General features: G+C 54.1%; 1 protein-coding gene across 3 annotated transcripts in view; it reads right to left on the reverse strand.

The window, feature by feature from the left end:
- DENND2A (DENN domain containing 2A) overlaps window positions 1–5,364 on the reverse strand; it is a 105,648-nt gene extending 100,284 nt beyond the window's left edge. For 2 of the 3 annotated variants that reach the window (XM_023250633.2, XM_023250632.2), the window contains exon 1: window positions 4,575–5,364. Coding sequence is in view for 1 of the 3 variants with exons in the window: in XM_045052851.1 (XP_044908786.1) it covers window positions 2,750–2,796 (47 nt within the window). In the remaining 2 variants the exon portion in view is untranslated. Of the gene's footprint in view, window positions 1–2,749; window positions 2,943–4,574 lie in introns of those variants that run through there. The other variant, XM_045052851.1, reaches the window with a different exon arrangement.
- Between the last annotated feature and the right edge of the window lie 10,112 nt (window positions 5,365–15,476).

Genomic DNA, 15,476 nt, shown 5'->3' on the forward strand with positions numbered 1-15,476 from the left:
TACTTGAGGCAAGTAGAAAGTACCCAGAACTCAGAAGCTCAGCACTCAAGAAAAGTAGACTTATGTGAGTTCCAAGCAAAGAGAGAAAGTTACCAAATGTTTTCAGTTTGGGCTAAGGTGAAGCATGCATACAGCTGGATTAGACAAATCTAACTGCAGAAGCCTTGTGATTCTGCTTTTAGAGTTTCTCTTTTTCATTTTTATTTATTTTTTAATATTTTAAATGTTTATCTATTTTGAGAGAAAGAGATAGCAGGTGAAGGGCACAGAGAGAGAGAGAGAGAGAGAGAGAGAGAGAGACAGAGAGACACAGAGAGAGAGAGAGAGAGAGACAGAGACAGAGACAGAGAGAATCCCAAGCAGGCTCTGCACTGCCACGAGGAGCTCAAACTCACAAACCTCACAAACCATGAGATCATGAACTGAGTTTAATTAAGAATCGGATGCTTAGGGGTGCCTGGGTGGCTCAGTCGGTTAAGTGGCCGACTTCGGCTCAGATCATTATCTCGCGGTCCGTGAGTTCCGCGTTGGGCTCTGTGCTGACTGCTCAGAGCCTGGAGCCTGTTTCGGATTCTGTGTCTCCCTCTCTCTGACCCTCCCCGGTTCATGCTCTGTCTCTCTCTGTCTCAAAAATAAATATGCTCTGTCTCTCTCTGTCTCAAAAATAAATAAACATTAAAAAAAAAAAAAAAGAATTGGATGCTTAACCGACTGAGCCACCCAGGTGCCCCAAGAATTTCTATTTTTGTAAAAAAATACTTCATATACACACAAATGCGTCTGCCACCAGCCTTTGTATCTAGCTCTGTTCAAGCTGGCTTTAAATTCTGATGTTGAATGCACATTAGCTGTTTGATTTTTATTATGAGTAACGGGCTTCCTAACTAAATTTTATGGGGTCCTTGTTTTTGGAATCTGAGGTTTCTGTCCCCTGCTGTAAGGAACCCTTTATGTGATTGTTAAAGCAGCCACTCTCACCCTTGGCTGTACCTTAAAACCACCTGTGACTTTCAAAAATACCGATGCCCAGGGCCCATTCTCAGAGATTTTTATTTACTCTCTGTAGCGTGGGGCCCAGGCATCTGTTCTTTAAAAAAAATGCTCCCCTAAGACATTTAAATGTGTGTGTGTATTTTTATTTTTTTTTAATGTTTATTTATTTTTGAGACAGAGACAGAGAGAGTGCAAGCAGGGGAGGGGCAGAGAGAGAGTGAGACACAGAATCTGAAGCAGGGTCCAGGCTCTAAGCTGTCAGCACAGAACCCAACCCAGGGCTTGAACTCAAAAATCCTGAGATCATGACCTGAGACGCTTAACCAACTGAGCCACCCAGGCGCCCCACCCCACCCCCCTTTTAATGTTTGTTTATTTTTGAGAGACAGAGACAGAGACAGAGAGAGCACAAGCAGGGGAGGGGCAGAGAGAGAGAGACACAGAATCTGAAGCAGGCTCCAGGTTCTGAGCTGTCAGCACAGAGCCCAACACAGGGCTGGAACCCATGAACTGTGAGATCATGACCTGAGCTGAAGTCAGACACTTAACTGGCTGAGCCACCCAGGCGCCCCTAAATGTGTTTTAACAGGCCACTCCCAGTTACAAATATTAAGAAAGTGATGGGGGAGGGGGGCTGGAGGAGTAGAGTCTCACACCTATTCAATGCTAATTTAAGACATCTAAAATTAGCAAGAAATGGTTTCAACAGCAGCAATGCATGGACAGAGATTCCGCAGGAGGGAACAGGTTCCCTCCCGTGTTCAGAAAGCAAAGGGAAGGACCCAGCCAAGGGATCTGTGGCGGAGTCCGCAGAACCTCTCAACTCTGGGTCTGCGTTCCCTGTCCTGTGACATTCCTGGTATTGCAGCAAACAAGATTCCCACCCCCTCCGGCCTCACTCAGGGTGAATCTCTAGTCTCGCGAGTCCCACCCTTTCCCTGCTGTGGAGAAGCAGGCTTTAACAGCAGGTCTGAGGGCATCTGGTGGGGATGGGGCGTGGGGGGTGAGACGTGGACTTGCCCATCTGACCGCAGTCCTCGAATGCTGCCCCCACTGCCTGCTTCCCTTTTGGTCAGGGTTTCTGGATGCACACTGCGTACCAGACCCTTCAGCAGACCAGAGTCTCAGCCTACCAGCCGGGGGACCGTTCTACGACTTGCCTGCTTCCCCTTCACGGTGGGCACCCGGGGTGCTTTGCTCTCTACATTCATCAAAGCTGGTGTCACCTCCTCCACTTGAGACCATGGGCTCTTGAGACCATGGGCATAGATTTCCCCTGGCCCCAGCTGCCTGCAAGTCTGAGCTGACGCTCAGCAGCCCGCAGAAATGCAGTGTGCTCCCAAGTCAAAACAGGAAGATGGTATAAGGAGCCAGTCACGTGGAATTTTATCTTCCCGTCTCTTGTAACACCGACAACGAACATTTTTTTTTTCCCTCTGTCACTCTTTGGTCTTTACACAAGGTTCCTCATGACAAATTCCCTATTGAGTTCATTCCAGGAAAAATTGTGTTCTGAAAATTAATTTGTAAGCTTTCTGTTGTCCAAACTCCAAAACTGTGCAATCCAGTGTATTTTTGTTTGTCTCTAAGCTGCCAGGAAATTTAGAGCCAAATTCGTTGTCCAAGTGTTGTAATCTGCTAAACTCAGGCCATTCAAAATATCCATTCCTTTTGCTTTGCTTTGTTTTCTCCTGAGCTTTTCGGCACTTGGTTTTGGTCTAAGTTACCTCACCTGTGCCCGTCGCCAGGGTCCTACCTCTTAATCTCTTGGATCCGTCCGTCCTGCCTCAGCGTTGCCATCATCTGCGCGTCAGTAATTCTGGCCCGGGCACCGCAAAGCCGCGGTCACATTCTCCTCCAGACCTCCACCCAACGACCACAGCGAGCTTTCTAGGACATCATCTGAACCCAGCTTCAGTGAGATCCTCCTTCCCTCTGGGGGCACACTGGGAATTCTCCCCACACTTACCCTCCCGCCCTCTCCCTCCCCCTGTCTTGGTGACTTTGTGCTTTCCGTTCCCTCAGCTGGAAACCGCCTTCCCTGCTTTGTTTTCTTGGTGAAGAGGTTTTCCGCGCTCAGTCCCAGCATTGCCTACTCTGTGGGCCTCCCCTGGGCTGAGTGGCCCAGCTCTGGGTTCCCCTAGCACGTAGCACCCACAGCCAGGCCAGCCCAGGACTGGTTTTAATTTTTTTTTTTTTTTTTTTGGTAAGATTTTGTTCTTAAGTAATCTCTACATCCAACGTGGGGCTCGAAATCACAACCCTGAGATCAAGAGTCCCGTGCTCTACAGACAGCCAGCCAGGCACCCCTGGTTTTAATTCTTCTGACTATCCAGCTGGGATGGTGAGTTCTGGAAGGAAGAGAGAGCTCTTATTCATCACTGGGTTTGTTCCTAACGCCTAGCACAGTGCTGTTAAGTGAACGATTACACAACACAGGGAGGCTTCAAATCTTCCCAATAAAAGCACTGGAAGCCATCCTCTTCCACCAGCCTTTCCACTCACTACCCTTCCTCAAAAACAGTCACTGTTTGCTCTTAACTCCTCACAGACTTTTGCTCCATCTAAGCAGCCCAGCCACAGGCTTTCTACTCCACCACGCTGGTGTGTTCAATACTTGACAGTGCAAGCAGAGAGGATTTAGTTCTTTTATGCCCTAACCACCAAGGGCGCAGAGTTTGATAACAAAATTTCGGTGGAGTGCCGACTATAAGACGACCAATCTGGGGCCATTGCTATCTGAGTGGCTGGAGGCATTAGAGAAGTCGGTCCCTGAAGCCCATCTCCACACCAGCTAGAATTCCCCCTGCTCCTTCTCCAGTACCGGCCGCTTAGAGCACAAGTCACTGCACTTCTCCTTGCCCAGCCCGGCCGGAGTGCACTGCCCAGCTTCCCCACCGGGTCCCCTGGAAAGGACCCCACCGCTGAGGTCTGGCCGTCCTCAAGGGTTTGAATCCAGCTGTCTGTGACTCTCCTAAATATCACCGTACCCCGTGTTGTTAAGAGACACCCCACTCCCCGGGCTCCATCTGCTCCCAAATCCCTCCTTAGGGGAAAAGTGGGAGAAATAAGAGCATTTAATCATCTTGACCATCCTGCTTTCCCAAGACTGCAAATTCTGACCCAGTTTGGGGTGGGGGGGGCTTGTCTCTGGCTGCTCAGCCCACTGGATTCTTTCTCTACACACTCTCTCTCTCTTTCTCACTCACGCCCCCTGGGACACAGCCCGGCGGACCCAGGCTCTGCCCAGTTTCTGCAGGTTTCCGAAGCGCGGGACGACGGCTTCCCCACTCGGCCCTGAAAGTCACGCCGAGCCCCCAAAGGCCGTCCGGCCAGCACTTTGCTCAAGTCCCTCAGGTCGGGCTGAAGAGCCTCAGTCCCCACGTCCGCACACGGGAAACCCGGTTTTCGGTCTGCAAAGAGCCGCTTCCGAGCCCCGGGCTGGGGCAGCTCCCGCCGTCCCCTCCCTTCCCCCCAGGACCCCCTCACCCCCCTCCCCCGCCCCCCGCCGGCGCGTCCCCTCCGCGGCGCCCCCCGCCCGCCCCGCGCGTCCCCTCCTCGGTCCCCCGGCCCGGCCCTACCTCCTGGCGGGCCGCGGCTCCGCGGGCTCCGGGGCGCAGCTCGGGGGCGCCCGGGCGGGCGGGGGCGGCGGGCGGCGGGGGCCCGGGGCGCCATGGCCCCGCAGCCCTCCGCCCTGGTGTCGGCCGGGCCTCTCCCGGCGCCCGGCGAGCCGCGCGCCCTCCGCTCGCGTGCCCGCCGCCCGGCCGCCGCTGTGGGCGAGTGCAGGGCGGGCTCGGCCGGCTGCCGCGTCCTCTCCGCCGGGCCGCGCGCCCCGCCGCCGCCGCCCCCCGCCCGCCGCCGCCGCTCCAGTGAGCTCATCCGCAGCTGGCGGGCGCCCGGCCCGTTGCCACGGCAACGCCTCTCCCAGGGCCGCGCGGACTCGAGCGGCTCCCGTAAACAGGACCTTCTGCCGGACTCTTCCCCTCGCCTTTTTTTGGGGGGTGGGGGGTGGGTAGGGCGACGGCGGCTTAACCCTTTCTTCGCTGGAGACCGGGCGGCGCGGTGTTCTCCGTCTCCGCCAGGCCCGGGATCTATTGGCGCGAGGCGCCCGGCGGCGGCCGAGACCCTGAGCCACAGGCACGGAAGCGGCGGCGACATTCCCTGCCCCCCCCTGCCCGTTTCGCTCCGTCGCCAAACGCGTTTGTGGGGCACCTACTACGGGTCGGGCGCGGCGCTGGGGTCTGGGACGTCCCGGGCAGCGAGTCAGCCGCCTCGGTTGCCCCTTGCAGCTTGCAGTCTGGCTGGGGCACCGACAACCAGAACAGAGGCAATAAAAGTCCGGGGGCGGGGGAGAGGGGGCGAGCGCGGGGCACAAGGGTTCCCAAGCCGGGCGGGAGGGAGTCAGGAGAAGCTTCCCAGAGGGGACACGACTTTATAGTGTCCACTGCCCCCACTTACGTAGGGCAACCAAGGAACACAGATCGCGTGAGTTAGGACCGCCAGAGGAGGAGTACACGCGAAAATGCTGTGGGCTTCTCGTGCTGAGGACAATGGGGGGCCACGGAAGGTTTTTGAGCGGAGGAGTTCCCTGATGAAAGGGAGATGGAACTGACAGTGGTGATTTATGGGTGTGTGTGTGTGTGGAGGGGGTGGGGGGGAGACTCCAGGCGAATCTCTATACCAGAGAAAAGTCACTCATGTCTTTAGCTCAGGGGCCCCTAGAAGGAAGGGTCTAAAGCCTAGGCAACGGGGGTGGGGGGGTGGGGTGTGTGTGGGGGTGTGGGGAGATAGAGCCCTAGCCTATAAATCCACAAAAGGGGTGTGTAGGAGAGAGAAAAGAAAAACTATTGCAGAACATGGGGAACATTAGATACTGTCTAGGCAGTCCTTATAGACCGGGGCCCAAGATTTGAGGGACTAATTTAGATATCAAAGTCACAGAACAGAACGTCACCTGGGTGGCTCAGTGGATTGAGCATGGGAGTCTTGATTTCCACTCAGGTCATGATGTCTGGGTCATGGGATGGAGCCCTATGTGGGGATCCTTGCTGACCCGGGAGCCTGCTTAACATTCTTTCTCCCTCTGCCCCTCCCCCCTCTGCCCCTCCCCCACTCTCTCACTCTCTCAAAAAAAAAAAAAAGTCACAGAAAAAAAGCTGTGTCTCCTTAGCTCAGGGTTTTGCTCATTCTGTGAGATTTTTGAAGCTTTTCTAGAGCTTGTTAAAGCTTCCTAAACTCTATCATGCTATACCCACTTCAACTAAGCACAGTAAACTTCCAGAATACAAATTTGCAAGGTACAAGCAAATTACTTTTTTTTTTTAAGTATACGCATTTAAATTATTGTTTTGTTTGCTGAAGCATCATTTAATACATTTCCACTTTATTTTGAGAGAGAGCAAGCACACGAATGGGGGAGAGGGAGAGTGAGAGACAGAGACAGAGACAGAGACAGAGAGAGAATCTTAATCAGGTTCCATGCTCTGCTCAGAACCCGATTCGGGGCTTGAAGCCGGTCTGGATCCCACGACCCTGGGATCATGACCTGAACCAACATCCAGAGTCAGGCACTCAACTGAGTGACTCAATACCTTTTCACTGTCTAAAAAATAATTCTAGGACTTGGCTTCAACGTTTATTACCCCCGGGGCTCTGGGTTATCATGGGGCAAACTGGCAACGTGGGGAAAATGGCAGATGGAGCTGAGAGCCCAGTTGGCTGCCTCCCCCAATCCTACTCACAGCGCAGGCTGGTCACCTCTGATTCCGTGGCTTCCAAATTGCCAGTCCCACGTCAGGTGGACAAAGCAAGAGGAGGCTGGCTGGGGAGCTCCTTAGTGGCAACTCCTTGGTGGTGGCCAGCACTCCTGCTCCTTCATCTTTGAGCTCTAGACACTGGCTTGTTTTAGAACCAGACCCTGCCTCAGTTCCCTGGGGCAGACTCTGTTGAGTGGAGCCTGTGCTCTGCGACTTTCCATCCCTGCCTGCCTGTTGGAGCCCCCAACCCCATGGCTGCTCCTGTCTCTGGGCCTACCAGCCACTGTCACCATGGCAGGGCTCGGCCTCTCCTGTGTGGCCCTGCCCCCCCCCCCCCCCCCCCCCGGCTCTCTGGAGCTTTCCCAGCTGGTGTTTGATCCATCCCAAGCCCTGGTCTCCAGCTCCAGAGGTCAGGGTAGCCATCCAAGGTGAGGGCTGTGCACAGGAGCCTGGAAGACCCTCTCAGTGGTCCCTCTTCTCCCCGTTCCTGACACTTGACTGCTCCAACAGTGCCCCGGCCCTCCCCGTCTGTCTTCAACGTCTCTCCATGTTGGAAAATGAGGTCTAGGGTAGGAGATACTGCCTGGCCTCAAGGCGGGAAAGGTGTGGATGGGAAGAGGGAGACAGAGTTGATTTTTCTTCATCTTGAATCCTGTTTTTTCCACCTAGAACAACCAAGGGGCGCCACAGAACCTCTCTTACCCCCCCCTTCTCTTCCTTCAGCATCCTGTTGAGGAGCACGGGCTCAGGAGCAGGTTGCTTTGCCTCTCACAGTGTCTTCATCTGTAAGGTGGAAGTAGCAATGGTTATAACCCACTTCATTCTGTTGGGAGGGATTAAAAACAGATCAGCAAGTAAATGGTGGTGGTACTGGGTTCGGCCTGTTGGGGGCACTCTCGGTCACCTCCTGTTTGTTATTTTCCTAGGACAGCAGGCCATTTTCTCCTCTCATATCCGAGTGGAGCTTCCCCCCAACCTCTTTTAGGTCCAGGGCCTTCTGCACCACGGCACTGAGCCTGCTTCATCTCAGCTATAAACGAAGTGAAGAAGTACCCAGGGCTGGAAGAAGGCTAGCCTGAGGAAGACGGGGAGAGAGCCTGAAAAGGAGCCTTTGAACAACTCCTCTTCTCCAAATTGTTTAATTTCCACTTAAATTCCTTTTTTAAAAAAGTTCATTTGAGAGAGAGTGCATGTGCAAGCAGGAGAGGGGCAGAGAGAGAGAGAGAGAGAGAGACAGAGAATGCCGAGTAGGGTCCACACTGTCAGTGCAGAACCCATGGGGCTTGAACCCACAAACCCTGAGATCATGACCTGAACCCCAATCAGGAGTCAGATGCTTAACTAACTGAGCCACCCAGGTGTCCCAATTTAAATTGTTTGGATGCTAAACATTTACCGAGCACCTTCACGAATGGTCTTGCCACATAATCCTCCCCGCACCCTGGGCAATCCGATATCATCCCTGACATTTTACGGACGGGAAAACTGAGTTCCAAGGCCCATTTGGCTCAAGCCAGGTTCTTTGTTATGCCAGCTTGTCTGAGAGCAGTGGTTCTGCCCAGTGCCAGCCACTCCGGACTGGGATTTCTGGATCGGCGATCAATCCGCGTCCTGGCTATGCTTCCCCAGGCACAGGCAGTGCAGTTCCCCCAGGCCTCTCTGACACCCCTCCTTAGAGACTGCAGACCCCCTGCTTGGGTCACCGGGATCCATTCCTTCTCAGCCCTTGAGAGATAGGAGCCCTCTCGTCTCACTGGCACGCAGGTGGCATAGTTGAAAGGTATACACACAGCAGACAACAGAGGAGAGGTTTGGTTGTTACTATTAAATGTTTATTTAGTTATTTATTTATTTTGAGGAACGGTGGTGGAGAGAGAATCCCAAGCAGGCTCCACACTCAGCACGGAGCCTGACTCGGGGTTCGATCTTACAAGCATGAGGTCATGACCTGAGCCGAAATTGAGAATCAGACGCTTAACTGACTGAGCCACCCAGGTGCCCCTGGTTGTTATTATTATTATTATTTTATCCAGAAAGCTGGTGTGGGGAGAGGAATCGCTCATTTTTCAGCGCATGTCATCTGAATGAGGTAGAGCGAGGAAGGAACTTATGATAGGGGCAGGAGAAAATCCACAGCCTCACCTTGATATGCCCTTGGCAAAGCTCCTCCACAGCCCCCCAGTGGCTAAGTGGAGCCCACTAGCAGCAATGCTCCCCTGCTCTTTTCCTCCACAGGAGGCCCGCTGCCTTCTTCCCTTCTCATTCCATTGCTAACCCATCCTTGGCCCCTTCTGCTCCCCTGCCTACAGACAGCTGGACGCACGTTCCTTCCTATCCGCCACAACCCTCACGTGCCTCCCTCTGGGGAAACAAAACCAAGCCAACCATCCCACCCAAACTTCAAATCCAGGTTTGGTTTGTTCTTGGTCCCAATCAAATGTCATCCAGGAGGAGGGTCAGAGGCGCAGCCACCCAGGGGAAGCAGTGAGCAGGGCCCACACTGAAGGCTTCAGGTTCCTTTATCCTCTCCTGGCTGTGAAGGGCCCGTCTTCCGCGGAGATGGCTTTGTCCCCTCTCTTCTCTCCCGGTGCCCTGCTGCCTTCGGTACTGGCATGGGAAGACGGGCAGTTGTGGGGGCCCATGAGGGGGCGCTGTGGAGTAACTGACGTTCGTCATCATAGACCCACTGACATTTGTCAGGGTACCCTGGAAATCTCAAAGAATCACTGAATTGGCAACTAACACAATAACATAATTTTTGCCCAAGAACCATCTGTTGCATTTCTATGCCCTGAGCTTTGGAGGGTCATTTTTTTTCCCCCACAAAGAATTAAGGCATTCATCACTTTACAAGAACTAGTGTGTTTACGACAGAAAGCAGAGAACAAAGTCAAGGACATTCTGCAGCGTTCACCGCCAGGCAGTTTCAGATGTTAGGCCTGCAAAGCCAAATACCCTCGACTCATATATTCTCTTCCTGTTGGGAGACCCAGTTGAACGTTAAGGAAGGGACACAAGAGTGTGGTGGTTTAGATTCTCTTTTCTGAAGTCACAGATTTGTTTGTAGGAGCAGTTCTAGCTCTTCCTGTTCATTGTGATTCCAGAACATGCCAGGTCAGTCGGACCAGCTCTGGACTGTGCTGAGGACACAAGACTCCCGTCTTGCTTCTCAGAGTTTTCCTTGACCTACTTCCTGGCCAGCTAGACAATCTCCTCAAACCTGAATGGGGAGGCAAGAATTCTCCAAACGTTTCCATCACACAACGTTATGAGTTGGGTGCTGCACCCACGGCCTCAAAACCTGCCAGCTCAACCCCCCTGGCTAACGTTCACCCAGGACCTGATCTCAGCCTTTAGACCTCCAAATAATTGCAGATCCCTGCGCTGCCTCTCAGAGGCCACACCTCGCTTAAAGGAACATGTTTCTGGGAGGCCCTAATATCTTTTTTTTTTTTTTAATGCTTTTTAAGTTTATTTTTGAGAGAGAGAGAGTGAGCTGGGGAGAGGCAGAGAGAGAGAGAGGGACAGAGGATTTGAAGTGGGATCTACACTGACAGCAGTGAGCCCGATGTGGGGCTTGAACTCACAAACTGTGAGATCATGACCTGAGCTGAAGTAGGATGCTCAGCTGACTGAGCCACCCAGGTGCCCCTTAGGTTTATTTATTTAGAGAGAGAGAGAGGGAGGGAGGGAAAGAATGAGTGGGGGAGGGGCACAGAGAGAGAGAGAGACAGAGAGAGAGAGAGAGAGAGAGAGAGAGAGAATCCCAAGCAGGATCCACGCTCCATGTCACAACTGTGAGACCATGACCTGAGCCAAAATCAAGAGTCGGACGCTCAACTGACTGAGCCACCCAGGTGCCCCTGGGAGGCCCTAATATCTGATCTGCTTCCTCTATCTCTCAGATCAACTTAGAGCAAAATAGAAAATATTGCTCAAAGGCAAGCCAGGTGACATCTGACTACCCTCAGATGTCAGTGTGACCTTGGGCACGGCACCTCCCTTTCGCGGGTCTCAGGTGTCTGGGGAGATCAGGCCACCTGGCCCTCGGGCCCCACCCAGCTCCCGCCTTCTCAAACAGTCAGAAAAAGCACAAAGCAGCCACCGGTTCTCATTCTGCTTTTCCCCGTATGGCTGAGTGTTGCCAGGTAATGTTAAGGTTCTGCAGAGACCAGCTAGGAGGGAGGTTCTAACAGCCTCTTACCAATGCAGACAGAGCCAAAAAGAGGTAGGTGCCTTGCTCGAGGCCACTGCGAATGAGTGCCAGAGCCCGGAAGGACCCAGCCGTCTGACCCAGGACGACCTGAGTGGCTCTGCCAGGAGGACCACTAGCCGGGGCTACTGGTGTCATGGGCCCGGTTTGAGAGCAGAGACGTGGAAGGCCCGGGAACATCAGAGCTGAGCATGGGTGGGGCCCCACAGAGCAGAGCAGAAAGGGGCCTCAAAGGTGGGCATGGCCAAGCCCCTCATCGAGGAGGGAGGGACCTGCCAGGACACCCGGTATTGGCACAAGAGCGGCACCTGCCGCGGGGGGTGCCGGAGCAACCCCAGAAAGCCAGAAAGCGGGACCCAGAGGAGGGGCAATTCCTCTGACAAGCCCGCTAAGGAGAAAGAAAGGAGAAAGCGGAAGGCGGCCAGGGGGCCCGCGTGAGGAAGGCCTGGGACAATCTTTGTGGCAAGTGGGGAAAGAGGTGGGCGAGCCCGCCTGCTTCAGCCTCGTCCCTGACTGTCCTTTCCCAGTGTTGTTTCTGATATTTTCTACTCTACAGGCTTGAGGAGTAGATGTACATGGGTGGCCCACGGCCAGCATTTTCATGCCACGGTCCAGCTCTCTTAGGCGCTAACTGCAGGCCAGGTGTACCAAGCGGGACCTGGGGGCAGGATAGAGTCAGTCCTTCTCCAACTTTTTATTTGCCTGATAGGGCCCTTGTATTGGGAGGGGAGGGGAAGCAAGGGTCCCAATGAAGGGGGGCTGGGTGGGGCCCGGGGATTGCAGCTTTACAAGCTCCCCAGGTGTTTTCAGTGGAGGTGGCTCAAGTCCCCACCGGAGACACGCTGGTCTAGGGTCTGCTCGAGGCAGGATGAAGAAGGGGGTGCTGCAGCAGGCGTGCTCAGGGCTTTCCCTTCGCTGATATCCTGTTCTGAAGAAACCGAGGCTGTGTGTTGAGGGGGGAGTGGCTGAAAGGGTCTCAACAGAGAACTGTCCTCCAAAGGAGCTAAGCCCAGTGGTTCTCACCTGGGGGCAACTTCGCTCCCCAGGAAACATTTGGCAATGTTTGAAGACATATTTAAAAAAAATTTTTTTTAACGTTTATTTGTTTTTGAAGGAGAGAGACACAGAGACACAGAGTGTGAGTGGGGGAGGGGCAGAGAGAGAGGGAGACACCGAATCCGAAGCAGGGCAGGCTCCAGGCTCTGAGCTGTTGGCACCGAGCCTGACACCGGGCTCGAACTCACCAACTGCGAGAACACGACCTGAGCCGAAGTCGGACGCTCAACCGACTGAGCCACCCAGGCGCCCCATGAAGACATATTTTAAAGTCATAATCGGGAAAGGGGGTTTCCAGCATCAAGTGGGTTCCAGCATCCTACAAGGCACCGTTCGGTTTCCCCTCCCCCTTGCCCACCCCTCCTCACACACAACAAAGAATTATCCTGCCCCAAATGTCAAACGTGCTGAGGCTGAGAACTCTGAAGCCAGCCAATCCTGCATCTTTATCCCCTGTCCTGGGGCTTTGAACAACACTGGCCCTGCATCACATCTGCTCTGTCACAATGTTCCATGGGAAATGCTAAAATCACAGTCATTTGGATCACGTAAAAAGATAAGCACAGCCAGGTGGGCCTTTGCAATTCTCTTCCCGCGCCGTCAGGTCTGGGAACCCCGAGGAGGCCTCGGTTGCAGGTCACGAGAGAATGGTGCCACCTAGTGGTGGCAGAGTTAACAGCATACGCAGGAGCATCTCCGAGAACTGGAAGCTATGAATAGTTAGCGGGCTTAGCTGTCACGAAAATTTCTATGGAAAAAAACCGGAGACCACCCAAGTGAGAACAAACGGAGGCCGTTTATCCAGAGCTTTCTATAGCAAGGAAGTCAGCCATCATCACTTGCATGTGGCAGAGACTCAAATACAAGTGGAGACTCAAACGCTAGTGGGGACAGGTTATACAGAAAAAAAAAGGCACCAAATGGGCCCTAATTGGAGGTTGTTGGCACAGGGACGCTGGGGGCCTGGGCATCTCCTGTGACCGGTTTGGAGTAGACATTTGGCTTCCCGTGGTTGGTCCTGAGATGGAAGTTGGGGATGAAAATTAGAGAAGCTGGCAGTCAATGGCCGAGTCCTGACTGTCCAGGACCTATTACCGCAGAGGCTGCCGGTCAGAGTTCCACCGTCATATATCTGGCCAGTGTCTGTTTGTATATTTGGTCTTGCTCTCTATTTAAGCTTGAGAGAGAGAGAATCCTAGGCAGGGTCGGTGTTGTCAGCACAGAGCCCGATGCGGGGCTCAGACCCACAAACTATGAGGTCATGACCTGAGCCGAAATCAAGAGCTGGATGCGTAACCGACTGAGCCACCCAGGCACCCCTGTTTGTATATTTAGTCTCTTAATTCATTACTCATTCCAAATACACTCCTGCTGTTACACATCCTGAAACAGATTGCATAAAATGCCCCATGTGAGAAGCAGCTTGACTGCCGCAACAGCTGCGATTTTTAAAGGCTGCCCCTTACAGGTTCTGACTTAGGGTTCATATTTGATATAACTGATTTTGCTGTCCATGTACCTTAATATGCATAACATCATTCTGCTCATTGACATTCGCACGGGCCCCAGGAATCCCTCAACTTCACCTGCTTGGGTGCCTGTAGCTCCTTAAGTTGCACCTTCACCACCACCGTCACCACCACCACTAGCGTCCCACTACCCCCACCATCACCTCTGTTTCTCTGCCCCTTGTTGTCTAGAACCATGGGACCTTCCTTTGGCTTTTCAAGGTTAAAGCAGCCCCCCCCCATCCTCACACTCAACTCCTTCCTCTTGAGGACTTTATTATTATTTTTTAAAATATTTTGTATTGAGAGACAGAGACAGAGCGTGAGGGGGGGTAAAGGCAGAGAGAGGGAGTCACAGATTCAGAAGCAGGCTCCAGGCTCCCAGCTGTCAGCACAGACCCTGACACTGGGCTTGAACTCAAAAACCATGAGATCATGACCTGTGTGAAGCAGGATGCCCAAACGACTGAGCCACCCAGGCGCCCCAAGGACTTTATTCTTTATGTATCTGAACACCCTCCCACTCCTAACGCCTCTCTCCCTTCCTGTCCAAAGTGGTCGCCATGCTTTGGGTTCTTCTGATTCTTCCTTTCTTTCATGCTGTGTCACACTTGGAAATTGTACATTATGTGTTCCCCTGTGGGATCTCCCTCATAAGTGACCAGCTTGTAAAGTCAGGATGTGCGTCTCCACGTCCCCGGGCCTAGCGTGATACCTAGTTCAGAACATATTATGAGCCTCGAGGCGGCTGGGTGGCTCAGGGGGTTAGGGTTCCGATTTTGGCCCAGGTCGTGAGCTCGCAGTTCATGAGTTCCAGCCCGCAAAGGGCTCTGTGCTGACAGCTCAGAGCCTGAAGCTGCTTCAGATTCTGTGTCTCCCGTTCTCTCTGCCCCTCCCCTGCTCATTCACTGTCTCTCTCTCTCTCTCAGAAATAAATAATAATACATTGAAAAAATTAAAAACAGAACATATTATGAGCCTCGATAATATTACTAGATTCTGCTTAAGAGTTACGTATTGGGCTCAAAAAGCATTAGTTAAATGAATATGCCATTAGCCACTCCCCAATGTCCAAACACATCCCTAGATTAATGCAGCCTGGTACTCCTGGTCCAAGGATCACCTCCCTCCCCGACCCTCCTCACATTCTGCTTAGCTGAACACTCAACCTGTGTGCAGACCGGGCTTTCAGTTCACCGCGCGTTTCCACGATTTCTGTAAGGAAGGCTGCAAAGATGTCCATGGAGACCCAGAGCACGGGCAGAAGAGGAGGGCGTGGAGGGCCCTTCGAGTTTTGCGCGAAATCTATTTACGCAGTCCAGGAGCCGAGGGCGGGGACGAGCCTCCGCCGCGTCCGCGCCGCTTCCGCTTTAAGGGGAGGTGCCCGAGCGGGCGCGCCGGGCGCTCCCGGAAGACGCGGGCGGCGCGTCCTCTGCGCCGGGTCCTCGGCCCTCCGCACGCGGTCCCGGGCTCTCGGCGGCGGGTTCCTCGGCCCCGGGATCCCCTGTCCCCCGCACGCCCTTTCCGCTCTGGGCTCCCGGACCCCGGCCGCCTGACTCCCGCTCTCCTCGTCCCTCTCCCCCTTTTTCTCCAACCCGATCGCCAGCCCTCCGCACACCCTTCCCGCTGTCGGCGTCCGGATCCTCGGGCCCTCAACGTTGGGTCTCTGCACCCGCCCTCCCCCCGCCCCCCGCCACCTCCCGGCCCCAGCCTCCTTCCCACCCTGGTACCCGGGGCCTGGGTCTTCGGCGGTCCGCACCGCCCAACGCCCCGGCTCTCAATCCCTTGACCCGGGTGTACCTTCCTGCCTCCCCCGCACCCCTCGCTCCTGGCTCTCAGCACCCGCGCTAACCCCCACCTCCACGCAGCCCCTCCTCGCTGTGGCCCTCCGCGGGTGCCCGGCCAGCGACCTGGAGTGGGGTGGCTCCGCCTGCGCGGCCACCTCGCCGC

Source organism: Felis catus, chromosome A2 (assembly GCF_018350175.1).
Source record: "Felis catus isolate Fca126 chromosome A2, F.catus_Fca126_mat1.0, whole genome shotgun sequence".
NCBI classification, from domain to species: domain Eukaryota; kingdom Metazoa; phylum Chordata; class Mammalia; order Carnivora; family Felidae; genus Felis; species Felis catus.